Genomic DNA, 20,965 nt, shown 5'->3' with positions numbered 1-20,965 from the left:
AGTTTCAAAACCCACTAATGTGTATGGCTGCTTAAGTTGGCTGTGTCTTTTCTTTCCTGTCATCTGTTCAATCAGGAGATGTGTTTGGAGAATCTGGGATATTTTAGGGCCACATGGTCTCCAATGTCAGAAAAACATAGGTGTGTTTCTATGGATGTTTCTGATATCCACAGAGGAAATCAACAGGTTCAAGAGCCATCACAGAAAAGTGAGATGAAGGGCTGGAGACATGGGTAATAGTGTGATCACAGCCTCTCTCTCTCTCTCTCTCTCTCTCCCTCCCTCCCTCTTTCTCCCCTTTCTCTGCCTTCCTTCCTTCTTCCCTCCTTCTATCATCTCTCCCCTTCTCTCAGGTTCATTTCTACATATTTTTCTGAACACCCAGCCCCATGCCTGTGGCCAAAGGTAGGTTTCATACTTTTGAAAATGAAGACATTTTTTCCCCATATCGAGTTCATGTGTCGTGCTCACAACTACACAAAGACATGGGGGACATATGCTAGCTGGTTAGGAAGTTAGTAAGCCTCAGTCCCTCACAAAGGAGATAGAGGGTGGTGGGGTAAAGCCCAGCAACAGTTCCTGCCCCAGCTCCTTTCCTTTCTGGGGTACTTGTGCATCATGGACATTTCAACCTCATTCCAGTGGGAAGAGCATGCAGGGGTCACTTCACTTTCCCCAGGAGGAGTGGCCCTTGACTGCACTCTTTTCTTATCCTTCCAGGCTGCCTAGACAGCACAGGCAGAAAGCTGCTCCTGACTCCTCTGCACAGGCGACTGTAGGACAAGTATTGGAGGCAAGTGTGGGGCAGGGGGCATATTCTCATGTTGTTTGACATGGTGGCTCTTTTCCCAGATATGTGAATCCTGACACGGGTGCATTTTTAATTGTTGTTAGCTTCAAAGACACATAAGAACAGGGATGTATGGACTTGGGTGGACTTCAGTAGCCAGAAAAAAAAAATAGAGACGATCAGATCAAACTGCATTTTAGATCAGAGACAAATGCTGTTTAGAATCAGGATTTCCTAGGCAGGATTTGAGACATGTTTTTGTAAGGATGCTCCTGTCTATCTCAGCTTCCTGGATTTTGTCTTCTAAATCTGACAACTGGGCCTGTTACTCTTGATGTTCATGGACAACTTGTGCATACCCTAGCCAAGGCCCAGTGACTAGTAGAGCTCTGTGAAATGGAGGGGCTACTGGTTGTGTGCAGCCTGCTCTTGAGGCTTTTGGAAACAAAGAGTGAAGCTTGGCCTCAGGAGAAGATTCCCAGGCCTGCCAGCCCAAACTGTGCCATTATTTGTCTAGTGTCTGAGCTTGGTTTGATGGATGGTATATGAAAACAGAGCCAGCACAGCATAGTCAACCCCACTCTCCCCCTGCAAACCTCTGTGGAGCACTGTGGGATGGAGCAGATTGTGTTGGGAGCTCCAGTAAATGAATTCAGAGACTATTTTCAGTTTTAGAACACGCTACTCTGGAAAAATGTAAAATGCTTTACTCTGAAACCTGAAATGTATTTTCATGCTAGATTTAATAGTTGAATGAGAACAGCCTGAAATGATGGTTTGACCTCCATGTGACAGGCCACAACAGAAGGTCCTGTCACCTGTCCCTGCCAGCCTGGCTTTGAAGTCTGACTCTTAACTCATATTCAAGGACTTATCCCTTCAATACACTCTAATTGGCAGAGTCTGCTGGGAGGAAGTGGCAAGTGAACGCTACACACATTACACATCTGGCCTTAATCGGGGAGGCCACTGTATCCTGTCTTCTTTACAGAGACTGCTTTCTCAGCATTCAGGGCATGTGCATTACAGATGTTTGTGGACAATAACTGGAAATGTGAAGTCCTACAAGGACTGATGGTACTAAGTCCCTTAGACGGCACTCAGGGAAATCTTGCAGGAGTTGGGTTTGGGAAAAGCTGAGTTCTTGGGGCTCAAGAGACATCCTGAGCCCCTCAGGAAACCCTGATTTCCATTCCATGTTGTGTCTAAGTCTAATTCTATTCCCTGGCTTCCTGTCCTGGTTGGAATAAAGTTCCAAGACAGGAAGTGCTAAGTTCACCGTTGTCATCTGGATGAGGAGCCACATTGTCACAGAGGCCACACTTGGTCTTATCTCTGGAAAGTCTGTCACTAGTTTAAGGTTTTGCATGTCAAGCCCCACACTCTGGGAGCAGTAGCTGTCAACAGAGTACCCCCCTTGCTGTCCCTGCGCCCTTACATAGCCCAATTGGTGATTGTTCATGCTTTCCCAGCTCCGACACCACAGTCTCTAATCTCCGTGTTCTGGTTGGCAGACTTGAGCATGGAAGTCTCTCCCTGTGTGTGGGAAGAGGTGTTGCACATATAGAAAAATTTGCTCAGGGACCTTGCATTCAGGGTCCACTCATGCTCACAGGTTCATGGAGTCTATGAGGGGTCAGTCCTTGGCCTGTTCATTCTTTTAGCCCAAGAGGTGGTATAATAAAACTAAAACACTTTTGTGTTTGTTTTTTTTTTACCAGAACTGATTCTTTATTATACAGAATTGATTTTTGCCTGAGTTTTAAAATGATTTTCTATTAATCAGTATAAAGCTCGTTACTTCTTTGCTGTAGTCCCAAGCTAAGACTCCCACCCTGAGCCTAGAGGAGCTTCCCATGGCTCCTGGGAACCAGTCGGTTGTGACCATGTTCATCCTGCAAAGCTTTGTGGATGATCCCTGGATCCAGGATGCCCTCTTCTGCCTCTTCTTTACCTTGTTCGTGGTGGCCATAGCTGGCAATGGGCTGATCATCATGACCATCCACAGCAGCTCCAACCTCCACACTCCCATGTACTTCTTCCTAGTCAACCTGGCCCTGATGGATGTGATCTGCACCATGACTGTCTTGCCCAAGGTCCTGCAGAGCCTGGTGGCAGAGAACACCATCTCTTATGGGGGATGCCTCACACAGATGTTCGTCTTCTCCTGGGTCCTGGGCTCTGAGCTTCTGCTTTTCTCTGCCATGGCCTATGACCGCTACCTGGCAATCTGCCGGCCATTGCACTATGGTACCCTCATGAGTGGCAGGGTCTGTGCGGCTCTTGCAACCTTTGTGTGGTTCACTGGAGCTCTCAACTCCTTGGTGCTCACCTGTCTGGTGTTGCCACTGGCCTTCTGTGGCCCCAATCTCATCACACACTTCTTCTGTGAGATCCCTTCTGTGCTGATGCTGTCCTGCAGCCCCACATTCATCAACGACATCATGACAGTCATTGCAGACATGTTCCTGACTGGCCTGAACTTTCTGTTGACCATGGCATCCTATGGCTTCATCCTTGCCAGCATCCTGCGCATCCGCTCAGCTGAGGGCAAGAAGCGTGCCTTCTCCACCTGCTCTGCCCACCTGGTTGTGGTCACCCTTTATTATTCCACCGTCCTATATACGTATATCCGGCCAGCTCTGGGGACTGCTGGACCCCTGGACAAGGCCATTGCCATTCTGTACACCTCTATGACCCCTTCTCTGAACCCCTCATCTATACCCTGAGAAACAAGGAGTTCAAAGCATCCTTTAAAAAACTCTTACTTCTGCGTTGATGACTTTGAGCTTGGAGAACTATGGAAGCAGTGGGTGACAATCTAAAAAAGTAACTCAAGACCATTTGTGAATCTCCTGACTCAGGGAAACACACACTAAGTTACAGCCTTGGCTAACTCTTTAAAGTTCATCCATGGGACATCATACTGTTTGCCAGATAATACCAGATTTTTACTCTTTTGAATGCTTTAGATAGTTTTAGTGATTTTTACTCAGTACATAAAAATGTATGCTTATAAGTTCAATGCTATTAATTGTTATGTTATTTCTGTGACTAACTGAATCAAATCTAGTTAAATATTGAGTGCCGTCCTTCTAGTAAAACTATTTAAATTTTTTGATCCTCTTTGGCGATAGCCAAAAGTGTATGGTTAAAGAGAGAAACATGAATCTTCCCTACACTTGCTCTGGACAGTTAATGGCCTGATTTGGCTTTTTCTTCTTTTTTGTTATTATCTCACAGTTTCCCCTGGTGCTTGGTTTATCCTACAATTTTTTGAAGGAAATTTTCATAGGGGACCCAAGTTAGGGGCTGAGTTCTGATTCCTATGGAAATGTCTTTTATTCAAACATCCATAGATGTCAGACCAGAATCAGAAGCTGGTGTGTTGGCTACTTTCTCAGACCGTATGTCGTTTCAAAGGTTTGTTAACTCATGACTCTAACTTGTACCTCATCATTCTCCTGGCTGGATGAGTTCTGTGTGACAGAGCTATCCTTCAAGGGTTACTATCATTCAACACTTCTTGATGTATGTAATGTTAGCCTGGCATGAGCTCTGTTCTACTGAAACAGGAACTCTGAAATAAAGAGCTTATCATGTTGGTGTGACTTCACACACTGTGGTGTTTGTCTATATGTTACATAGAGTCATATGACTAACACAGAAGAAATGGCAAAAACATGATTAAGAAATGTGGTAAGCAGAATGTGGAAAAATAGGTAAAACAAGGCCATGTCAATGAATCATGGTGTCATTATTTATATACTTGTTTTTAATTTGACTGGGTTGAGCTCCAAGATTATTGCTGAGAGACACCTCTATGATTATCTGTAAACTGTTTCCAAAGAGAACTCACTAAGTGGCAGGAACCAATGAGTAGTGCCTCCACATGCACTAAGGACAAGCAAGCATGTGACAAGGCAAAAGGAGAAACCAATTTAAATTCCTTCATTCCCTCTCAACTGAATGACTACTGGATAAAGGCAGAAATAAAGAAAGAAATTAAAAACTTCCTAGAATCAATTAAAATGAATGCACAACATACCCAAACTTATGGGACACCATGGGAGTGGTGCTAAGAGAAAAGTTCATAGCACTAGTGTCTTCATAAAAAAATTAGATAGATCTTATACTAGTGACATAACAGCACACCTAAAAGCTCTAGAAGAAAAATAAGCAAACATCCAAGAGGAGTATAATACTGGAAATAATATAACCTAGGGCTGAAATCAATAAAATAGAAACAAAACAATACAAAGAATCAATGTAACAAAGTGCTGGTTCTTTGAGAACTCAACAAGATAGAGGAACCCTAAAAGACTCACAGAGAATATCCAGTTTAACAAAATTAGAAACAAAAGGGGGGGGAGTAACAAAAGACATTGAGGAAATCCAAAGAATCATTAGGTCATACACCAAAAACCTGTACTCCACAAACTTGGATCAAAAACACAAGTGACAGCTCCTGCTTGAAAGGATGTGGAGCAAGGGGAACATTCCTCCAATGTAGTTGGAAGTACAATCTTGTACAGCCACAATGGAAATCAATATGATGGTTCCTGAGAAAACTTGGAATTGGTCTACCCCAAGACCAATATACCACTCTTGGGCATATACCCAAGAACACCCCATCTTACTATATGGCAGCCAAAATGGAGTGTGTATTGCTGTTTGGGTGCTGAGTCTGAGCAGTGGTTTCTGGTATATGGAGTTTTGCCTACTGGCCTTGGCAGACATGGGTCTAATCTAAAGTACAGTTTCTCAGAGGCTGACCTTGGCAGTCCTTGCAGCAGGGTGTTCTGTCCCTGAGAACTAGAAAATAAACTCCATGCAATCCTGGGAATCAGATAGCAAATTCTGTGTAACCTTGAGTGAATCCTTGCACTCTTTGCCAAGTGAAGCTGTTACTGTGAGAAAATTGCTTGTGATCTTTTGCTTTATAAGCGTTGCTTGAATGCTTAATAAATGGTACCTTGATCAGAATCGTGACTTGGTGTCCTCCTTGTGTCGCCCTGCTCTTTTTCTCCCAGCCCTCACTCAGGCGGTATTCAAGTGTCATTGCGGTGACAATACTACAAGGACATTTGCTCAGCTATGTTTATAGTGGCTTTATTCACAATAGCCAGAAACTGGAATCAACCTAGATGTTCTTCAACTAATAAATGGAGAAATGAAGTGTGGTACATTTATACAATGGAGCATTTCTCCATTGTGTAAAGACATTATGATACTTGCAAGCAAGTGAAAGAAAGTAGAATAAATCTTTCTAAGTAAGGTACCGAAAGACAGACTTATAAGTGGATATTAGCTATTAAGTAAAGGATAATCATGCTACAATCCACAGACCCAAGAATCTAAGTAACTGTTAGTAGAGAAGCTAAGTACCTAGGAGGGCTTAAGGAGGACACAAGAATCTCCTTGGGAAGGCAAAAATAGAATAGGTTTTGCAGGTAAAATGAGGATAGGTGGGGATGGAAACAGGAGAGATCAGACAGGGTAATAATGAAGGGAGAGAGTACTGGGAGAGATGACTAAAAATGAGGGGTCCTTTGAGGATGATGTGGAAGCAGTGCAGTTGAACTTCCCTGGAATCTATGAGGGTGACCCTAGCAAAGACTCCTAGTAGTGAGGGTATGGAGCCTGAATCAATCATCTTCTGTAACCAGGCAAAGCTTCCAGTGGTAGGACTAGAACACCAACCTAAGGCACAAAACCTTCCACCTACAATATGTCCTGCTTGTAAGATGTGCTGGGGTAATGGTGGTACAGATCTTGTGGGAGTGGCCATCCAATGATTGTTCTAAATTGAGGCCCATGCTACTAGAGGGAGCCCATACCTCACTCTTCCTGGATGTCCAGGAACCAGAGGCTGGGTAACACAGAGACCTAGGACAGAACCAAACACAAGTGGCACTATCAATCAATAAATAAATGAAGGAAGGAAAGAAGGAAGAAAGGAGAAAAAGAAAGGGAAGAAAAGAAAGTCAATGAAATGATTCCTAATGATATTCTACTATATTCATAGATTGTTGCTTAGCCCAATCATGATCAGGGAGGATTCATCCAGCAACTGATAGGAGCAGATGCAGAAATCCACAATCAAACATTAGGTGAAACTCAGAGAACCCCACAGGAGAAGGTAAGGAAAGATTGTAAGATCCAGATGGATTGAGGATACCATGAGAACAATGCTAACAGAATCAGCTAATTGGGGCTCATAGCAGCTCACAGAGACTGAAGAAGCTATCATGGAGCCTATATGGGTCTGAGCTAAGTCCTTTCCATGTTATGGTTGTGTAGCTTAATGTTCTTGTGGTACTCTTAATGGTGAGAATTGAGGGTTGTCTCTGATTTTTTTGTCTGCTTTTGGGATTCTTTTCCTCCTACTTGGTTACCTCATCCATCATTGATATGAGGTATGTGCTTAGTCTTATTGTAACTTGCTATGCCTTGTTTGGTTGATATCCTGGGAGACCTGCTCTTTTCTTAAAGGAAATGGACAAGGAATGCATCTGGCAGAGAGGAGAGGTAAAGAGTTGTAGGCATAAGGTTATTGTGTAATTCAAATGATGATTTCTATACCCCCCATATCTGATTGCATCTCTTGTTCTGAGATTCTCTGTTGGTATAATGTTCTTTTAAAATGTATATGCCTTACCCTTGTTAATTCAAATGGTGATTTCCCCACCCCCAACTCTCTGGTTTCAATCTGGATATTGCATTGTGATACTCACTATAAGCATCCTGTCTCAACTCTTGTGTAAACAGGACACAGATAAAGCAACTAGATACAATGTTGTGCAATGGGAGGAGCCAGAGGACAGGAAAGAGGGGAGGAGCTAGAGGACAGGAAGGGGCGAGAAGGAGGGAGTGCACGAGGAGAGCAGAGCTGTAGGAGAGAGCTTGGAGGACTTGGAGCATGAACCAGACCTAAGATTTCACAAAAAGCAAGTATAATGTGGGAAATCTAAATGTTAGGAAACTGAGGGCTTGGAGGCTTAGGAGGGAGTAAATATTGCCCAGCATTGTGTTCTAGGTTAACTAAAAACCCAGTCTCTGTGTGGTGATTTGGTTTTACAGCTGCTGAGGATTAACAGCAGCATTACAAGAAGTTAAAACAATAGTAAATATCAATAACAATCTACAACAATTCTCCTATCTCAATGTTTTGAAACACTACTCCCTAATTGTCCCCTGATATGCCAATAAAACAGCTTACAACCAGTCACTGAGCAGGGTTGTTCTTAAGTCCTTGTCTTTTGCTTCAGCTACATTATATTTCTCAAGGCCTACTGTAATAGGATTTACAGGGTTCTGGTGGAGGCATATTGTCTTGGATGTTAATTTTTGTGCTTTGTGCTGGTTTCTGTGCATCTGGAGTTGGGATAATTAAGGTGATTATATGTGCTGACATGTGGTCTTGTCTTTGTTACGTGGAGATCCCATCTCTTGATTTCTGTTGCAATTTCTGAATCTTAGAAACGTGTAGTAGTTGTGGTTTTCCCAGTAGACAGTTCTTTTGACCTCCAAAAAAATCTCAGGATTTTACCAAGGCTGTTGGTTGCTCTCGACAAACTGATGGTAAGGCCCTACTTCTGAAGACACCACTTATATATCTCACTGAACACAAGAAAAGTAGATCTTCTGCCTAATTAGAGCCTTTACCCCTTCTGACTAGTGTTCATGGTACTTAAAGATAATCTATGCCAGAGGATCACCAAAAGTAATCTACTAGAGAAAAAAAAGTAATGACAAACTTGCTACAAACCCTACAGTCTTCAACAACAACTTGTCTTCATGCATGCTGAAGATACTCAATCTTGCTGTTCTGGATTCTGTGCTGGTACAGCTGTGGCAAAACATTATGGAAGTAATCAAACACTATCTGATTGGATTGAAGGAATATTCAATATGTAACTCATGACTACTCTGGAGGCTAAGAACCTGAGAATGAATAGACCCTGAGCCTAAAGAGGAAAATACTATAGTTCAGCGAAAGGAACGCAGCAATAAAGTTACTCCTAATAGCCTTCTGCTATAGCTGTAGATCAGTGCCTTGCTCAGACATCATAGGAGAAACTCCCTCTTGTGGTAGAAGGAAACTAACACAGAGCCCCACAACTGGACTATGTGCAGAGACTGAGAGATTTTGAAACCCTCATTCCTAAATGACATATATTCATCAAACTCCTGAAGAGGAGACAGAAAGAATGTAAGATGAGATAGACGGCTCCAAGGAAACAATGTCTTCCAGACAGAACAGGACTGCTGCACACATGAACTCACAGAAACTGTGGCAGCATACACAGGTACTGCATAGGTTCAAGCTAGACCTAACCAGGAAGCTGCTTGCAAGAAAATAATTAGTTATATCCACTGGAGTCTCACAGGGTATATCAAACACAGGTAATTGGGAAGGCCTTATGGCCACCAACACAAGACAAACCCAATAGTATTTTTAAATATTTTTTTTGTCTTGTATTGAATTGGAAGGGAGCATTTTTTTTCTTAATGGTCTTTTGCTTGTATATTATGATTTCAGATTGTATTTATTGTTGTTGTTGCTGTTGTTATTATTATTCCTTGTATGGGTTAATTTGTTTGTCTGTTGATTTTCTAAAGAGAGAGAGAGTAAGAAGGGGTATCCAAACTGGGTCAGTGGAGAGGTGAGAAGGATCTGAAAACAGTTGGGGGAAGAGAAATAGTGATCAGAATATATTAAATAATTTTTTTTACAATTAAAATTTTTTGAATAATGGTTTTATTTAGGTTTTCATTTATGAAGGATATGCTGTCACATAACTGAGTGACTTCTTATCTTTAATTTTTTGAGGTTATAATTTTATTGCATTTCATCTCTCCCTTTCTTTCTTTGAAACCTTCCCATATGCCCATACTTAGTCTCCTCTAAATGCATGAGCTCTTTTTTATTACTAATCGTTATTGCATGTATATAAGTGTACTATAAGTACACACACACACACACACACACACATATTCCTAAATATAACCAATTAAGTCAGTATAATGATACCTATATGTGGAGCTTTGCTGGATTAAGTTGAAGTCTGACATCTTTGGTTGGCCATTTGGGCTCCATCTATGATGGTGGACTCCATTTTCTCAGTGAGGTTCTAAAAGTTTCTCCAGATCTGAGTGATCCTAAATTTTGTAAGAGTGTCACATAGCCCTCAGGGAAGATTATAGGCCATATCCTTTCTTGATAAGGAACTGGTCCAGCAAGCATCTGGGAATTCCTAGACATACACCACCCTGCTAAGGATCTTAGTCTTCAGCAGTGACCTTCAATGGTACTTGGAGATTCTCCCACCCACAGGATAATTAGGTATTGTATTCTCCTTCTTGTGATAGGACCATGTTACTGCATGGAAAATGAGGCACCGTACCACTAGATGTAAACCAAGTATCCCTGACCCCTTGACCCCAGTGAATCAAACAAATTCACCCTCAAAGTCTCTCCCACTGTCCAAGGTTTACAAATCTCTGATTTCAAATAAACTTGCTGGCTGGTTGCTTCGTAATACCATCAGACTTCCACCATGGCTGCAGGAGAGTCCTCATTTATGCCCTATTGTGCCTCCTCTCACCAGACCTGCCTCTGGCCCACTAGGCCTGGGCCTCACCATGTGTCTCATTAGCTACAAGCTGACCAGGCATGGGCGTTTTCCCGTCCCTCTGCCAGCACAGCAGCTTAACCAAGAGTTGTAACACTTTGGAATCGTCCTGGGCTTTGGAATGTCTGAGCTTCCATTGCCACCAGCAATCTCGTTCTGAAAGAGTTAGCTAAATTGTTACGGTCTTGGAAAATCCTTTCCACACCCTGGCCTAGGGCACACAGGTCTCAACCTAAAGCACTCGAACAGAGTTCCTGAAATCCGGAACCAGTCATCTTCTACTATAGGGAAGCCTGGGCTTCCAGCACGACATTCTACCCTTCGGAATCCAGCAGCCCCAGTGCCACGCCCAACAGCATGCCTCATCCCGAAGACCTTCCCAGGCCCCCACTGGACAGAGAAGAACACCTATATCTATGTATCGGGCCTAAATAGATATTTTAAATACTTAATATAGCAAGCAAAACAAAAGTGCTGGGGGACACTAATACGCAACAATACACTGAAAGGTTTGACTGTAGGAAAAGGAAGTGGGGCATAGAAAGTAAAAGGTACTTAGAATTAACCCACTGCACTTTTAAAAAATCAGATGAAGTACTCTCAGAAGAATACAAAGGAGTCCATTTTTATCCTGTTGAGACCTTCCACACAGGTTATAAAAACACCAAAGACATTCTGAGACATACGTGCAGAGGGTTGGCGGAGGCGGGTACAGTGGGAAAGCTGCTCCTGTCCACCCTGTGTGACTCCCCTGACTGCTCTCTGTGGGGAGCTTGGGTCATTAAACCCTGAGTCCCCTTTAATTGATCCTAAGAGCTTTCTCCTTGAGTTTCTGTCCCAGGAGACACCAGGACTTGATCTCAGAAATCACAGGTATTCCTGAAGGTCAATGACCTCTACACAGAGGAAGACAGTGCTTCAGAGAGACACTAAAGACCTGGTGCTTGCGGGAAAGGAGAGTCTGTGGACAGCACGTGTGAAAGCCAGCTGTCACCTGAATCCACTGTGACATGGAAAGGTGAGTGGAGACTAATCTTCCACTATGTGTGTGATTCTACTGCTAACAGTGAACCTACAAAGCAAAAGTTTCACCGTAAAAGTAACATTTGTCCCAGTGTTTGGATGTCAGCACAGAGACGGAAACAGCATAGTTACGCTCTCAATGAGGCCTGAGTTTGAGGGTCAGAGAACAGATTATGGTAGAAAGGTTTAGTTCTATGCTCTGTTACATAAACAGCAGAATGTCTAGCTTCTAATCACAATCAGTTTTTTGTCTGATTTTTTGTCCTGAAAAACCTGACTTCCTCATTCATCCCCCACAGAACTCATACTAATTTTGAAATGAAGCCAACAGAATTAGATTAATCTAAGAGCTGTATTGACTAGCCAGAAATGGAATGTTGCCTTGTTTGACCATGGCATCCACAGGAGATGGTGAGGAAATGCCATAGAGAGATTTTCATACCCCGTTGTCCAGAGCACACTGTTGAAGTATGGAAGACAACCTTCACCTTCCATGGAGTTAAAAGCACCAGCCCAGTCCTGCTGGTGTTAGCCAAATTCTCCCTGATGCAGATTGGGGCTGCCATGAGTCATGACTCTGACTTACCTAAAGAAACAATTTCTGTTGTCTGACCTTAAGTATCAGAGAAAAAAAAAAGGCCAAATAAAAAGGGGAAGGACTGTGATAACAAGGTTGTAAGTGTAGGCTCTTCTTCTACCAATTTTTCTGAACAGACCATGGCATCTGGAGACTCTCCCGTTCATGGCCATGGTGAGGTTCAGGAGCTTTGCTTCCAGTGGAGGCTCAGCTTCTGAATGCTTTCAAGTCAGCCTTGCTGAGATCTGGCTTACCTGTAGCCATGAGAGGCTGTTGTGAATTTGCTCCCACTCAAACTCTCACCTAGATGCTAGATTCTCCCATGTCCAGATAGGCACAAATGGGCACACAAGCAATCAAAGATCAATTCCCATGAGAACAGGATGGAATTAGGGAAAGAGGGCTTGGGTAGGCACAGCTCATCTCTCTGTTTCATGGCATGTAAGGTTGAACATTTGGGAGACATCAATTTTTCCCTCTGTATAACAGTATCACATCTTACTAAGATAATATTATCTGCTGGGTCAACAGGAATGACAGGCATCAAAATATAGTTTGCTAAACACAGTGTATATGGCTCTTCAATCACCTCCCCCTGAGGAGGGAGCAGCCTTGCCAGGCCACACAGGAGGACAATGCAGCCAGTCCTGATGAGAACTGATAAGCCAGAGTCAGATGGAAGGGGAAGAGGACCTTCCCTATCAGTGGACTTGGAGAGGAGCTTGGGAGGGGATGAGGGAGAGAAGGTGGGATTGGGAGGGGATGGGGGAGGGAAGGTGGGATTGGGAGGGGATGGGGGAGGGAGCTACAGTTGGGATACAAAGTGAACAAACTGTAATTAATATAAAAAACAAAAAATTAATTAAAAAAATAGAAACAATAATTACTGATTTATGGTTTACCAAAAGCGCTATTCTCCTCTCTGCTGCACAATGCAAACTATCCCACACACATACACAAAAAAATCAATGCACTAGCTTTTTTGGATGCAAAGTACATGGCATACCACAGGTGGCCAATGCAGGCAAAACAGCAATCACTGACTACCGAAGTGATCCTACTCCAACATCTTCTCTCCATAGTTTATCTTCTATGACAATACGAATACTGAGGTCCTCCATGATACTGTACAGGGGAAGCCTGGTTTGATCCAGATGAGAAGCAGCAATGGGTACCACTTGGTGGGGTGCACAAGGTGAAGTCAGAGCTCTTCCTGTGAAGATGGCACACATGTGGGGAGCCGAGACTATCTTCAAGTCCTGTGTTCAATCCAGCCTTTGCCCATCTAGATTCATTATCATGATCTTCTAATCTCCTCTCCACTGTTTTCAAGAACAAAGCTCAGCTCCAGTGTACTAGCCAGTCTCAATTTTGCATAGAAATCTCAGAATTGGGCACCTGTCTGATTTCACTATTTTTTTTTCTGATTTAGGTGCTTCAGGGTTCACAGGCAAGAGCCCTGATGGTGTCTCTGTCTCCTAGGACAGGTGTCCATTTTTTTTATAATGGTATTACAAGATCTTACAGGTTGTTACCACACTGTCCGAGCCAAGGCCCTGAACAAGCCCTTAGTCCCTTTACTGAGATACAATGTTTGTCAGGCTTCAGACATTTGTTGTAATTGTTCTGTTCTTGCTTCTAAGTGAAACAAGGTAGTTTTCATGTTCAAGTGGAACATGGCAGTTTTCAACGTGGTTAATAGGGATTTGACCAGAAATTTTGGCACACTCGCTATGCAACAATTGATGTTTTCTTGTGTTTGTTTCAGACCTGTCTGGTATTGGTATTGTACACACACTCATATTCATTCTCTCACTGTTGTAAAGTGAATGCATGAGTGTGCATGTTGCCATTGGAGTACCCAGGTGTCAAAGACATTGCGGTACACTGTCCAAAAGGCGCGTCTCCACCTAACCTCTCAGTAGTAATCATACTCTTCAGAGGTCACACTTTCTCCCCTCTCTCATGGGTGTCTCCTCTCTTCACCTTAAGGCCTGTGGCTCCTGTTACACTTATTATACATTCTATTTGCTCTAACACACCATTTGAAAGATAGATGCCAAGGCTTTGACACCAAGTAAACTTAACAAGTGAAAATTATCTTTACCGTTTCAAGGTACACTTAAGGAAGAAGTTTCCATTTTTTTAATCATTCGCTGTGTTTTACACGGGTGCTTTCTTCCATATAGCCAAGCTCTATGAAGATGCAGGATATTTTCAGGATCTCAGGGGTCCTCTGCATCCTCTTGTTCAGGCCACAATAATTAAAATGTAACACAGATGTGCATTTCCTGCTACAGATCAAATTTCAAGTGTATTTCCCTCCACCGTGAACAGTCATTTTGCACATCTTAAGCTTTGGGCTCTATCCAGACTGTTGTCTGTTTATATCTGGCTTTTCTGTGATATATTTTTCTAAACTGGTATTATGAATATTAATAGCTACCATGAATGGTGTCGGTCAATGCAGTTATTTGTAATAGAAAGTCACTACATATGTTGATGAGACATAGGTTGATATTTCAATGTTTTTGCACATATTCTAAGTAAATGTTTGCTTCTGAGATTTTGTGATCTCTCATTCTCAACTTTTGAGCTCCTCTCTTCTTGTCAATACATAAGAGATGATTGTGGAGTGTAGTCAGTCTACCATGCAGAGGCCTAGATCTCTGTCTAAATGTGCTTAGTTCCTACTGTCCTACCTTCCTTAACACGTCCTCATCTTTGCTATTAGCATGTCTATTAGTCATTATTTCACTAAGATAGAGTATACTAGTTTCCACATGTGAGAGATAAATGCAGTATCTCCATTCCCATCTATTTTACTGTACATAAAAGGGATCATGTTTTTTTAATATAATAATATTATATTATTATAAGTAATAACTTTGAACATATAAAGTGCCCCTTCTTTATTTCATTCTAGGCTTATTCCACTTATTTGGCAGTATTACTGCTTCTCCACAAGCAAGTGTTGGTGTCTCTCTGATACATTGGTATTATTTCCTTGGGAACCATTTTCTGCTTTTTGAAACAGTGTCTCACTATGTAGCTTTGGCCATTCTGGAACTCATTTATGTATACCAGTCTGGCTTTAAACTACCCTCTCTCCCAACAGCCTGGATTAAAAGTATATGACAACATAGCCAGCATTTGAAATATTGTATTTTTAAAAAAATAATGTTTTAATTAATCCTTTGAGAATTTCATACATTGTTTTTGATCAGGTTCACTTTCCCTCCCCAACACAGATACACTCAGATACACTCCCCTTTCTCTGCCCACTCAACTTTTATAACTCTCTTTTTCTTTTAAAACTCACTGGATCCAATTTTATTGGCCACCTACTCTAAAGTGTGTGGTCGTCTTTGGAGTGTGGTCTATAGAGAGAGTTCATATCGTTAAATTACATTGACTCTGCCTTCCTCAGAAGCTAGCAAAGGCCAATAGCTCCTCAGTGAAGGGCCGGGCTACGTGCCTCCCTTTTCTTCAGGGCTGGGGTTTTGTCTAGCTTGCACTTATTCTGTGTATGCTGTAAAATCATTGTGAGTTCATATGTTTATCTGCCTCCGTTGTTTCTAGAAAACATTCTCCTCTGGAAGTCACCTAACATCTCTGGCTCCAACAATCTGTGTTTCTCTTCCTCTTCCATGAAGAACCCTTGCTCATGAGAAAAGAAGCGTGATTTCCCATTTAGGTCTAAGCACCCCAAAGATTCTTATTCTGTTTATATAGACCACATGTAGACCTTTGTGTTAATTTCTATCTATCACAAGAAGAAGCTCCTCTGATGGAGTTTGAACGATCAACTGCTATATGGGTACAGCAATAAATAATTAGGAATTATGTTGCCCCTACATCCATTTAGTAGAAAACAGTAGTAGGTTCTCTTCTTTGGCTTATGATCTATCTAATCACTAGATCTATCTAGTTAAGACTTCCAGGTATGGGTCCCATAACAGTGAATTGATACTATTGTATTGACGGCCATATCTTATAAAGCAGGTTGTTACTGTAGTTCAGATTGTTCTGGGGAAGGTGAGATTGATGGTAATTTGTTTTTCTTCTCAAGATAAATTTTTAAAATTATTTTTATAGTCTACATGTTAACCCTTTGTCATTTGTATACTTGGTAAAATGTTTGCAGTTCTGTAGCCTGTCTCTTCACTCGGATGGTGGTGCACTTTGATACACTGAAGCTTTATTATTTCATTCAGCCTGTTTGTCAGTTATTGATCTTAATGCCTGTGCTGCCATGGTCCTGCTTAAAAAGATCTTTCCTGTGACAATGAGTTCAGGGATATTTCATAGTTTTCCTCTGTTGTTTAAATGTTTGGGTCATATACTGAGGTCCTTGGCCTACTTGGAGTTTAGTTTTGAAGTGGATGAGAGGTAAGAATCTTGTTTCGTTATTCTACATGTAACTGTGAATTTTGAAGAGCACCTTTTGTTGAAGACGCTGTATTTTCTCTAGTGTGTATTTTTATATTTACTTGTTTGTCATGTGTCTTTAGGTGGGTGAACATACATCTGGGTTCTCAGATCACCCTTTTATTTACATTACTCTCATTTCTTCTCATGTATTCCATTTAGATACCTATTAGTTATTGTCCATGTGATTAGCTTTTTATTGTTGTGCTATAGGTAATAGGAGAATTCTATCAAACAGCAAATGTATTTTACAGGTTTCAATTATTTCTTAAATCTTCCTCTCTAGGTCAGCCTAGCGTCACTCTGAATCAACACTCCTTGCACTCGGGGGGCGGTAAACCCTGTGGATTTGGACTGAACATCATCAAAAGGTTTTTAGTACTATCAGAAGAGTATTTCTGATAGTTTAAGGTGTAGTTGAATTAGGTACCCAGATCCAGAAACTACTAAAATCATTTCAGGAATTACGTTGATAATTCTGTTTCTGGAGAATAAAATGAAATACCAAGCTATGCATTGGCATTCTCTAGCACAATGGATTTGAAAGTATGGAAGAAACATGGTCAGACTCAACACTGTCCACATGGTTGCAGAGGGTAAATATAACATTTGAGTATGTCTAGCTTGAAATAAAGACAGCTATGAAGTTTAAAACTCAGTATTTTCTACCTAGATGAGGAAAAAATAGGTTGTGAGCTATACTATAGAGAAGATACGAAGAATAAAATCTGACTTTAACAAAATAAAGTGTTAGAAGACTGGTGTAGGGCAAATTGGGGAAGTGATGAGAGCCACTGGAGTCAGTAAGTGGAACACACTTCACTGACTAGTAAGTCATGAATGTGCTCTGTCATGAAGGATAATGTCTTTCTGTCTTGGGCACTGAAAGAGAGGTGCAAAGCAAAGAATATTTCTAGAGAAGTAACCCTACAAACAATTGCCACACACAGGATTTTAGATAGGGAAAGAGTGTGCTCACATATGAAAACATGAAGGAGCCTATGGAAAGGCTGATGGGCGATGTCAGGTGTGCCTTCCATGTCAAGCAAGAGTGTGTTTTGCTGAAGAACTGGGGGGAGACATACTAAATTTGGACTAGTGGAAGAGGGCCATTTATCATAACTTGTACACGCTGTACTCCTTGGGTGATGGAGGAGAAAACTAGGAATGCTGGGAATGCCAAGAAGCCAGAAACCAACCATGAAACAGCCGAGGACACTGAGAACATGAGTTGTAATGTTTGAAAAGATATAGTTGCAGGCTTTGAGGACCAGATGAGGCTCACTTCACTATCTGGAACCCATACCTGGAACTCTTAACAGGGGCCAAGTACCTGTGGTTAGATAGATCATAGGCCATATGGGGGAAAAAGCAACTGCTATTTTTCTACTAAATGGACATAGTATTAGCACAATTCCTAATCATTGATTACTATCTCTTTGGGTGAGAGAGGTAAGAAGATGCAAAACATCATTCTTGGCTCATGGAACAAGAAGCCTGTATGGATCTATGGGCATAGGCTATAGTAAGACAATGAGTCAAAGAGATAGAAGTGTGCTCTATAAAATAAGCATCTTGAAACACTGGAAAAGGTGATGTTAAGTTTCTATGAATTGTCATTGCAAGCACACAGGAAAGTCTATGGCCTTTGGCAATGATTTCAACTATGGTTATGTGGACTTTGATGTCATTGTTTGTTGAGACAGAAAAGACACAGAAGTACATTATAGGCTGAGGTTTGAGACCATCTGGGCTGGTAGATTTGAAGTGGATTAGAGGTAGGAAAGTTTCATCTACAGGAGAATTCACAGGTCCCAATAAGTAAAATGCAGAAAATACATGGCTACTTGGCCATGGAAAAGACAATTACCATGTTGAAATGGCTCAAAGAGCCCCACTCCAAGGTAAGGAAGGTACAAGAGTGTATGCCATCCAAACCTTGACATCAAATGGGAAATACCTGCTGTGAGAGGGGAGAGGTCGGACAGGGAGGAGCTGAGTGAAAGACGCTCCACTCATCCCAAATTTACAAGATGAGAAAGGAGCAGATGCCCCTCTTGATCCAAATCTACAGTGTGTAAGTTTTTAGATGTGAAATCAGATTTATATAAAATATATGTGGTTTCAAAAAGTGCGATACAGACAATAAGGGAAAATGGGATTCATGAAGGAAATACATTCATTCCTTTCCTTTCTACACCAGAGAAATTTGAGATGACAAGTTTAGAAACCAGACTTTGAAGTGGTAGACTGTTATGTTTTCTCAGAAGCTGACAGACACAGCAGAGGACCCAAAACGCTCCAGGATGATGTTGAGTCCCAACCAGACAATGGTGACAGAGTTTGTTCTGGAAGGCTTCTCAGAGCACCCCAGTCTAAGGCTGTTCCTGATAGGCTGCTTCCTGTCCCTCTACACAATGGCTCTTACAGGCAACATAGTGATCATTGCTTTGGTCACCTCCAGCACTGGGCTCCACAGCCCCATGTACTTTTTCCTGTGCAACCTGGCCACCATGGATATTATCTGCACCTCCTCTGTGCTGCCCAAGGCCCTGCTTGGCCTAGTCTCTGAAGAAAACACCATCTCCTTCAAGGGATGCATGGCCCAGCTCTTCTTCCTTGTGTGGTCTGCATCCTCTGAGCTGCTGCTTCTCACTGTCATGGCCTATGACCGCTATGTGGCCATCTGCTATCCCCTGCATTACAGCTCCAGGATGAGCCCACAGCTGTGTGGGGCCCTGGCCATTGGCGTGTGGTCCATCTGTGCTCTGAATTCATCTGTCCACACTGGTCTGATGACACGGCTGTCATTCTGTGGCCCCAAGGTCATCACCCACTTCTTCTGTGAAATCCCCCCACTCCTCCTGCTCTCCTGCAGCCCAACATATGTGAATAGCGTTATGACTCTTGTGGCAGATGCCTTTTATGGAGGTATCAACTTCGCGCTCACCTTGCTGTCCTATGGCTACATCATCGCCAGCATCCTGCGCATGCGCTCTGCTGAGGGCAAGAGGAAGGCCTTTTCTACCTGCTCCTCCCACCTCATCGTGGTCTGTGTGTACTACTCCTCTGTGTTCTGTGCCTACATCAGTCCTGCTTCCAGCTACAGCCCAGAAAGAAGCAAAATGGCTTCAGTGCTGTACTCGGTCCTCAGCCCGACCCTGAACCCCCTCATCTATACACTGAGGAATAAGGATGTCAAGCTCGCCCTGGGCAGACTCTTGCCCTCTTTCTCACATTAGGTGGAGATGTTCAGGCTGTTGTAGCTTGGGCTGCTTCTAAACATGCTTTCTGGAGAGCAGCCTCATGCAGTGGAAGTGTACCTATTGCTGCTTTAGAAAACCTTTCTCTGCTGCAAGGAGTGCACAATTACACTTTCTGTAACCTCAAAAGCAACACAATTCTTTAGAAGTAATGTATACCAAAACTCAGAAACATTTTCTTCCTGACTAGTAGAAACCATTTCAACAGTAAAGTTTATCTAAATGGAGATTCTGCACACCTCAACTGGAAGATTTTCAGTCCATGACAATGGCGATAGTCATGAAACAAAGTGCTTTTATCCAGTGCCTCCCTGTAGACATCAAAGGACCTTGTTTCAGAACTTAAATATAAACTTCATAAGGAGACTTGAGGAGACAGAATGGACACAGAATCTTGAGAAGACAAAAGTGGAGTAACTTGCGCGTCCACTTCACAGCTTCCTACTGAGCTGTGGAAGTCAAAGCTGGAATGGAGAAAGATGTAATCTATGGAACAGAGATTCTTTCATGTTTCAAAGATGAATTCACACATGAGAGTCCAGCTTGCTTATGAAAATGATGATAATTGAACTCACGGGAAATATTCATTATTTCTAACAAATAGTTTTGAGGAAACTAGTTGAAAGTCTACATGCTAAGGGTATAGTGGAAGTCTTATTTCATGGTATAAATAAAAATCATCAAAAAATAGATAATAAATGCTAGTGTACATCATATTCTTTCCCCTCCCCAGAGCTCACCTACCCACTTACCTATTCACCCAATCTTTCCATCTGTCTGTTTCTCTCTGTATCTCTCTGTCTCTGTATCTTATTCCCTCTTTCAAACAAAGAACAACAAACCCAAACAAATAAGACAAAAATTACCAAGAGAAATAAAAAAACCACCAACATACACACCTTGAGGTCCAGCATTAGAAGGAAAACTTCATCATGAAGATATTTAACACACTCAAGAGAACACACTAACAAATCAAAATGTGGGAGCAGGGGCACCAATCATGCCAACAAAATAAGTGGAATAAAAACACTGATCAATAATAACTCTTACCATCAATCAACACTCTTAATTCCCCAGGAAAAAGACACAGGCTAACAAATCATATATGAAAGTAGGATCCATCCTTCTGCTACGTAAAGAAACACACTTTGATATCAAGGATAAACATCATTTCAGATCAGGAGGATGGAAAAAGATATTCCAAAAAAATGTACCCAAGAAGCAAGCAGAACTAGCCAATTTA

General features: G+C 42.0%; 3 protein-coding genes across 3 annotated transcripts in view; all 3 read left to right on the top strand.

Annotated features, from left to right (window-relative positions):
• The first annotated feature begins 2,646 nt into the window (after nucleotides 1-2,646).
• On the top strand, nucleotides 2,647-3,519 carry LOC110542986 (olfactory receptor 13G1-like). The gene has a single exon (XM_021629446.1). The coding sequence runs from the start codon at nucleotides 2,647-2,649 to the stop codon at nucleotides 3,517-3,519; it is 873 nt and encodes a 290-aa protein (XP_021485121.1).
• A 6,169-nt stretch (nucleotides 3,520-9,688) lies between these two features.
• LOC110563310 (olfactory receptor 13G1-like) overlaps nucleotides 9,689-20,965 on the top strand; it is a 28,396-nt gene continuing 17,119 nt past the window's right edge. Inside the window, exon 1 of the mRNA XM_060382062.1 lies at nucleotides 9,689-11,446. The gene's annotated coding sequence lies outside the window, so the exon portion shown is untranslated. The remainder of the gene's footprint in view (nucleotides 11,447-20,965) is intronic.
• LOC132655910 (olfactory receptor 13A1-like) lies at nucleotides 17,908-20,292 on the top strand. The gene has a single exon (XM_060390304.1). It carries the CDS (start codon nucleotides 18,715-18,717, stop codon nucleotides 19,699-19,701), a length of 987 nt encoding a protein of 328 aa, XP_060246287.1. The 5' UTR covers nucleotides 17,908-18,714; the 3' UTR covers nucleotides 19,702-20,292.

Source organism: Meriones unguiculatus, chromosome 1, assembly GCF_030254825.1.
Source record: "Meriones unguiculatus strain TT.TT164.6M chromosome 1, Bangor_MerUng_6.1, whole genome shotgun sequence".
Lineage (NCBI taxonomy): Eukaryota > Metazoa > Chordata > Mammalia > Rodentia > Muridae > Meriones > Meriones unguiculatus.
This window is presented reverse-complemented; position numbering and strand designations above follow the sequence as displayed.

Bases quoted from the DNA above. Each gene is read 5' to 3' on its own strand.
- LOC132655910 (XM_060390304.1), top strand. From the start codon at position 18,715: ATGTTTTCTCAGAAGCTGACAGACACAGCAGAGGACCCAAAACGCTCC.
- LOC110542986 (XM_021629446.1), top strand. From the start codon at position 2,647: ATGGCTCCTGGGAACCAGTCGGTTGTGACCATGTTCATCCTGCAAAGC.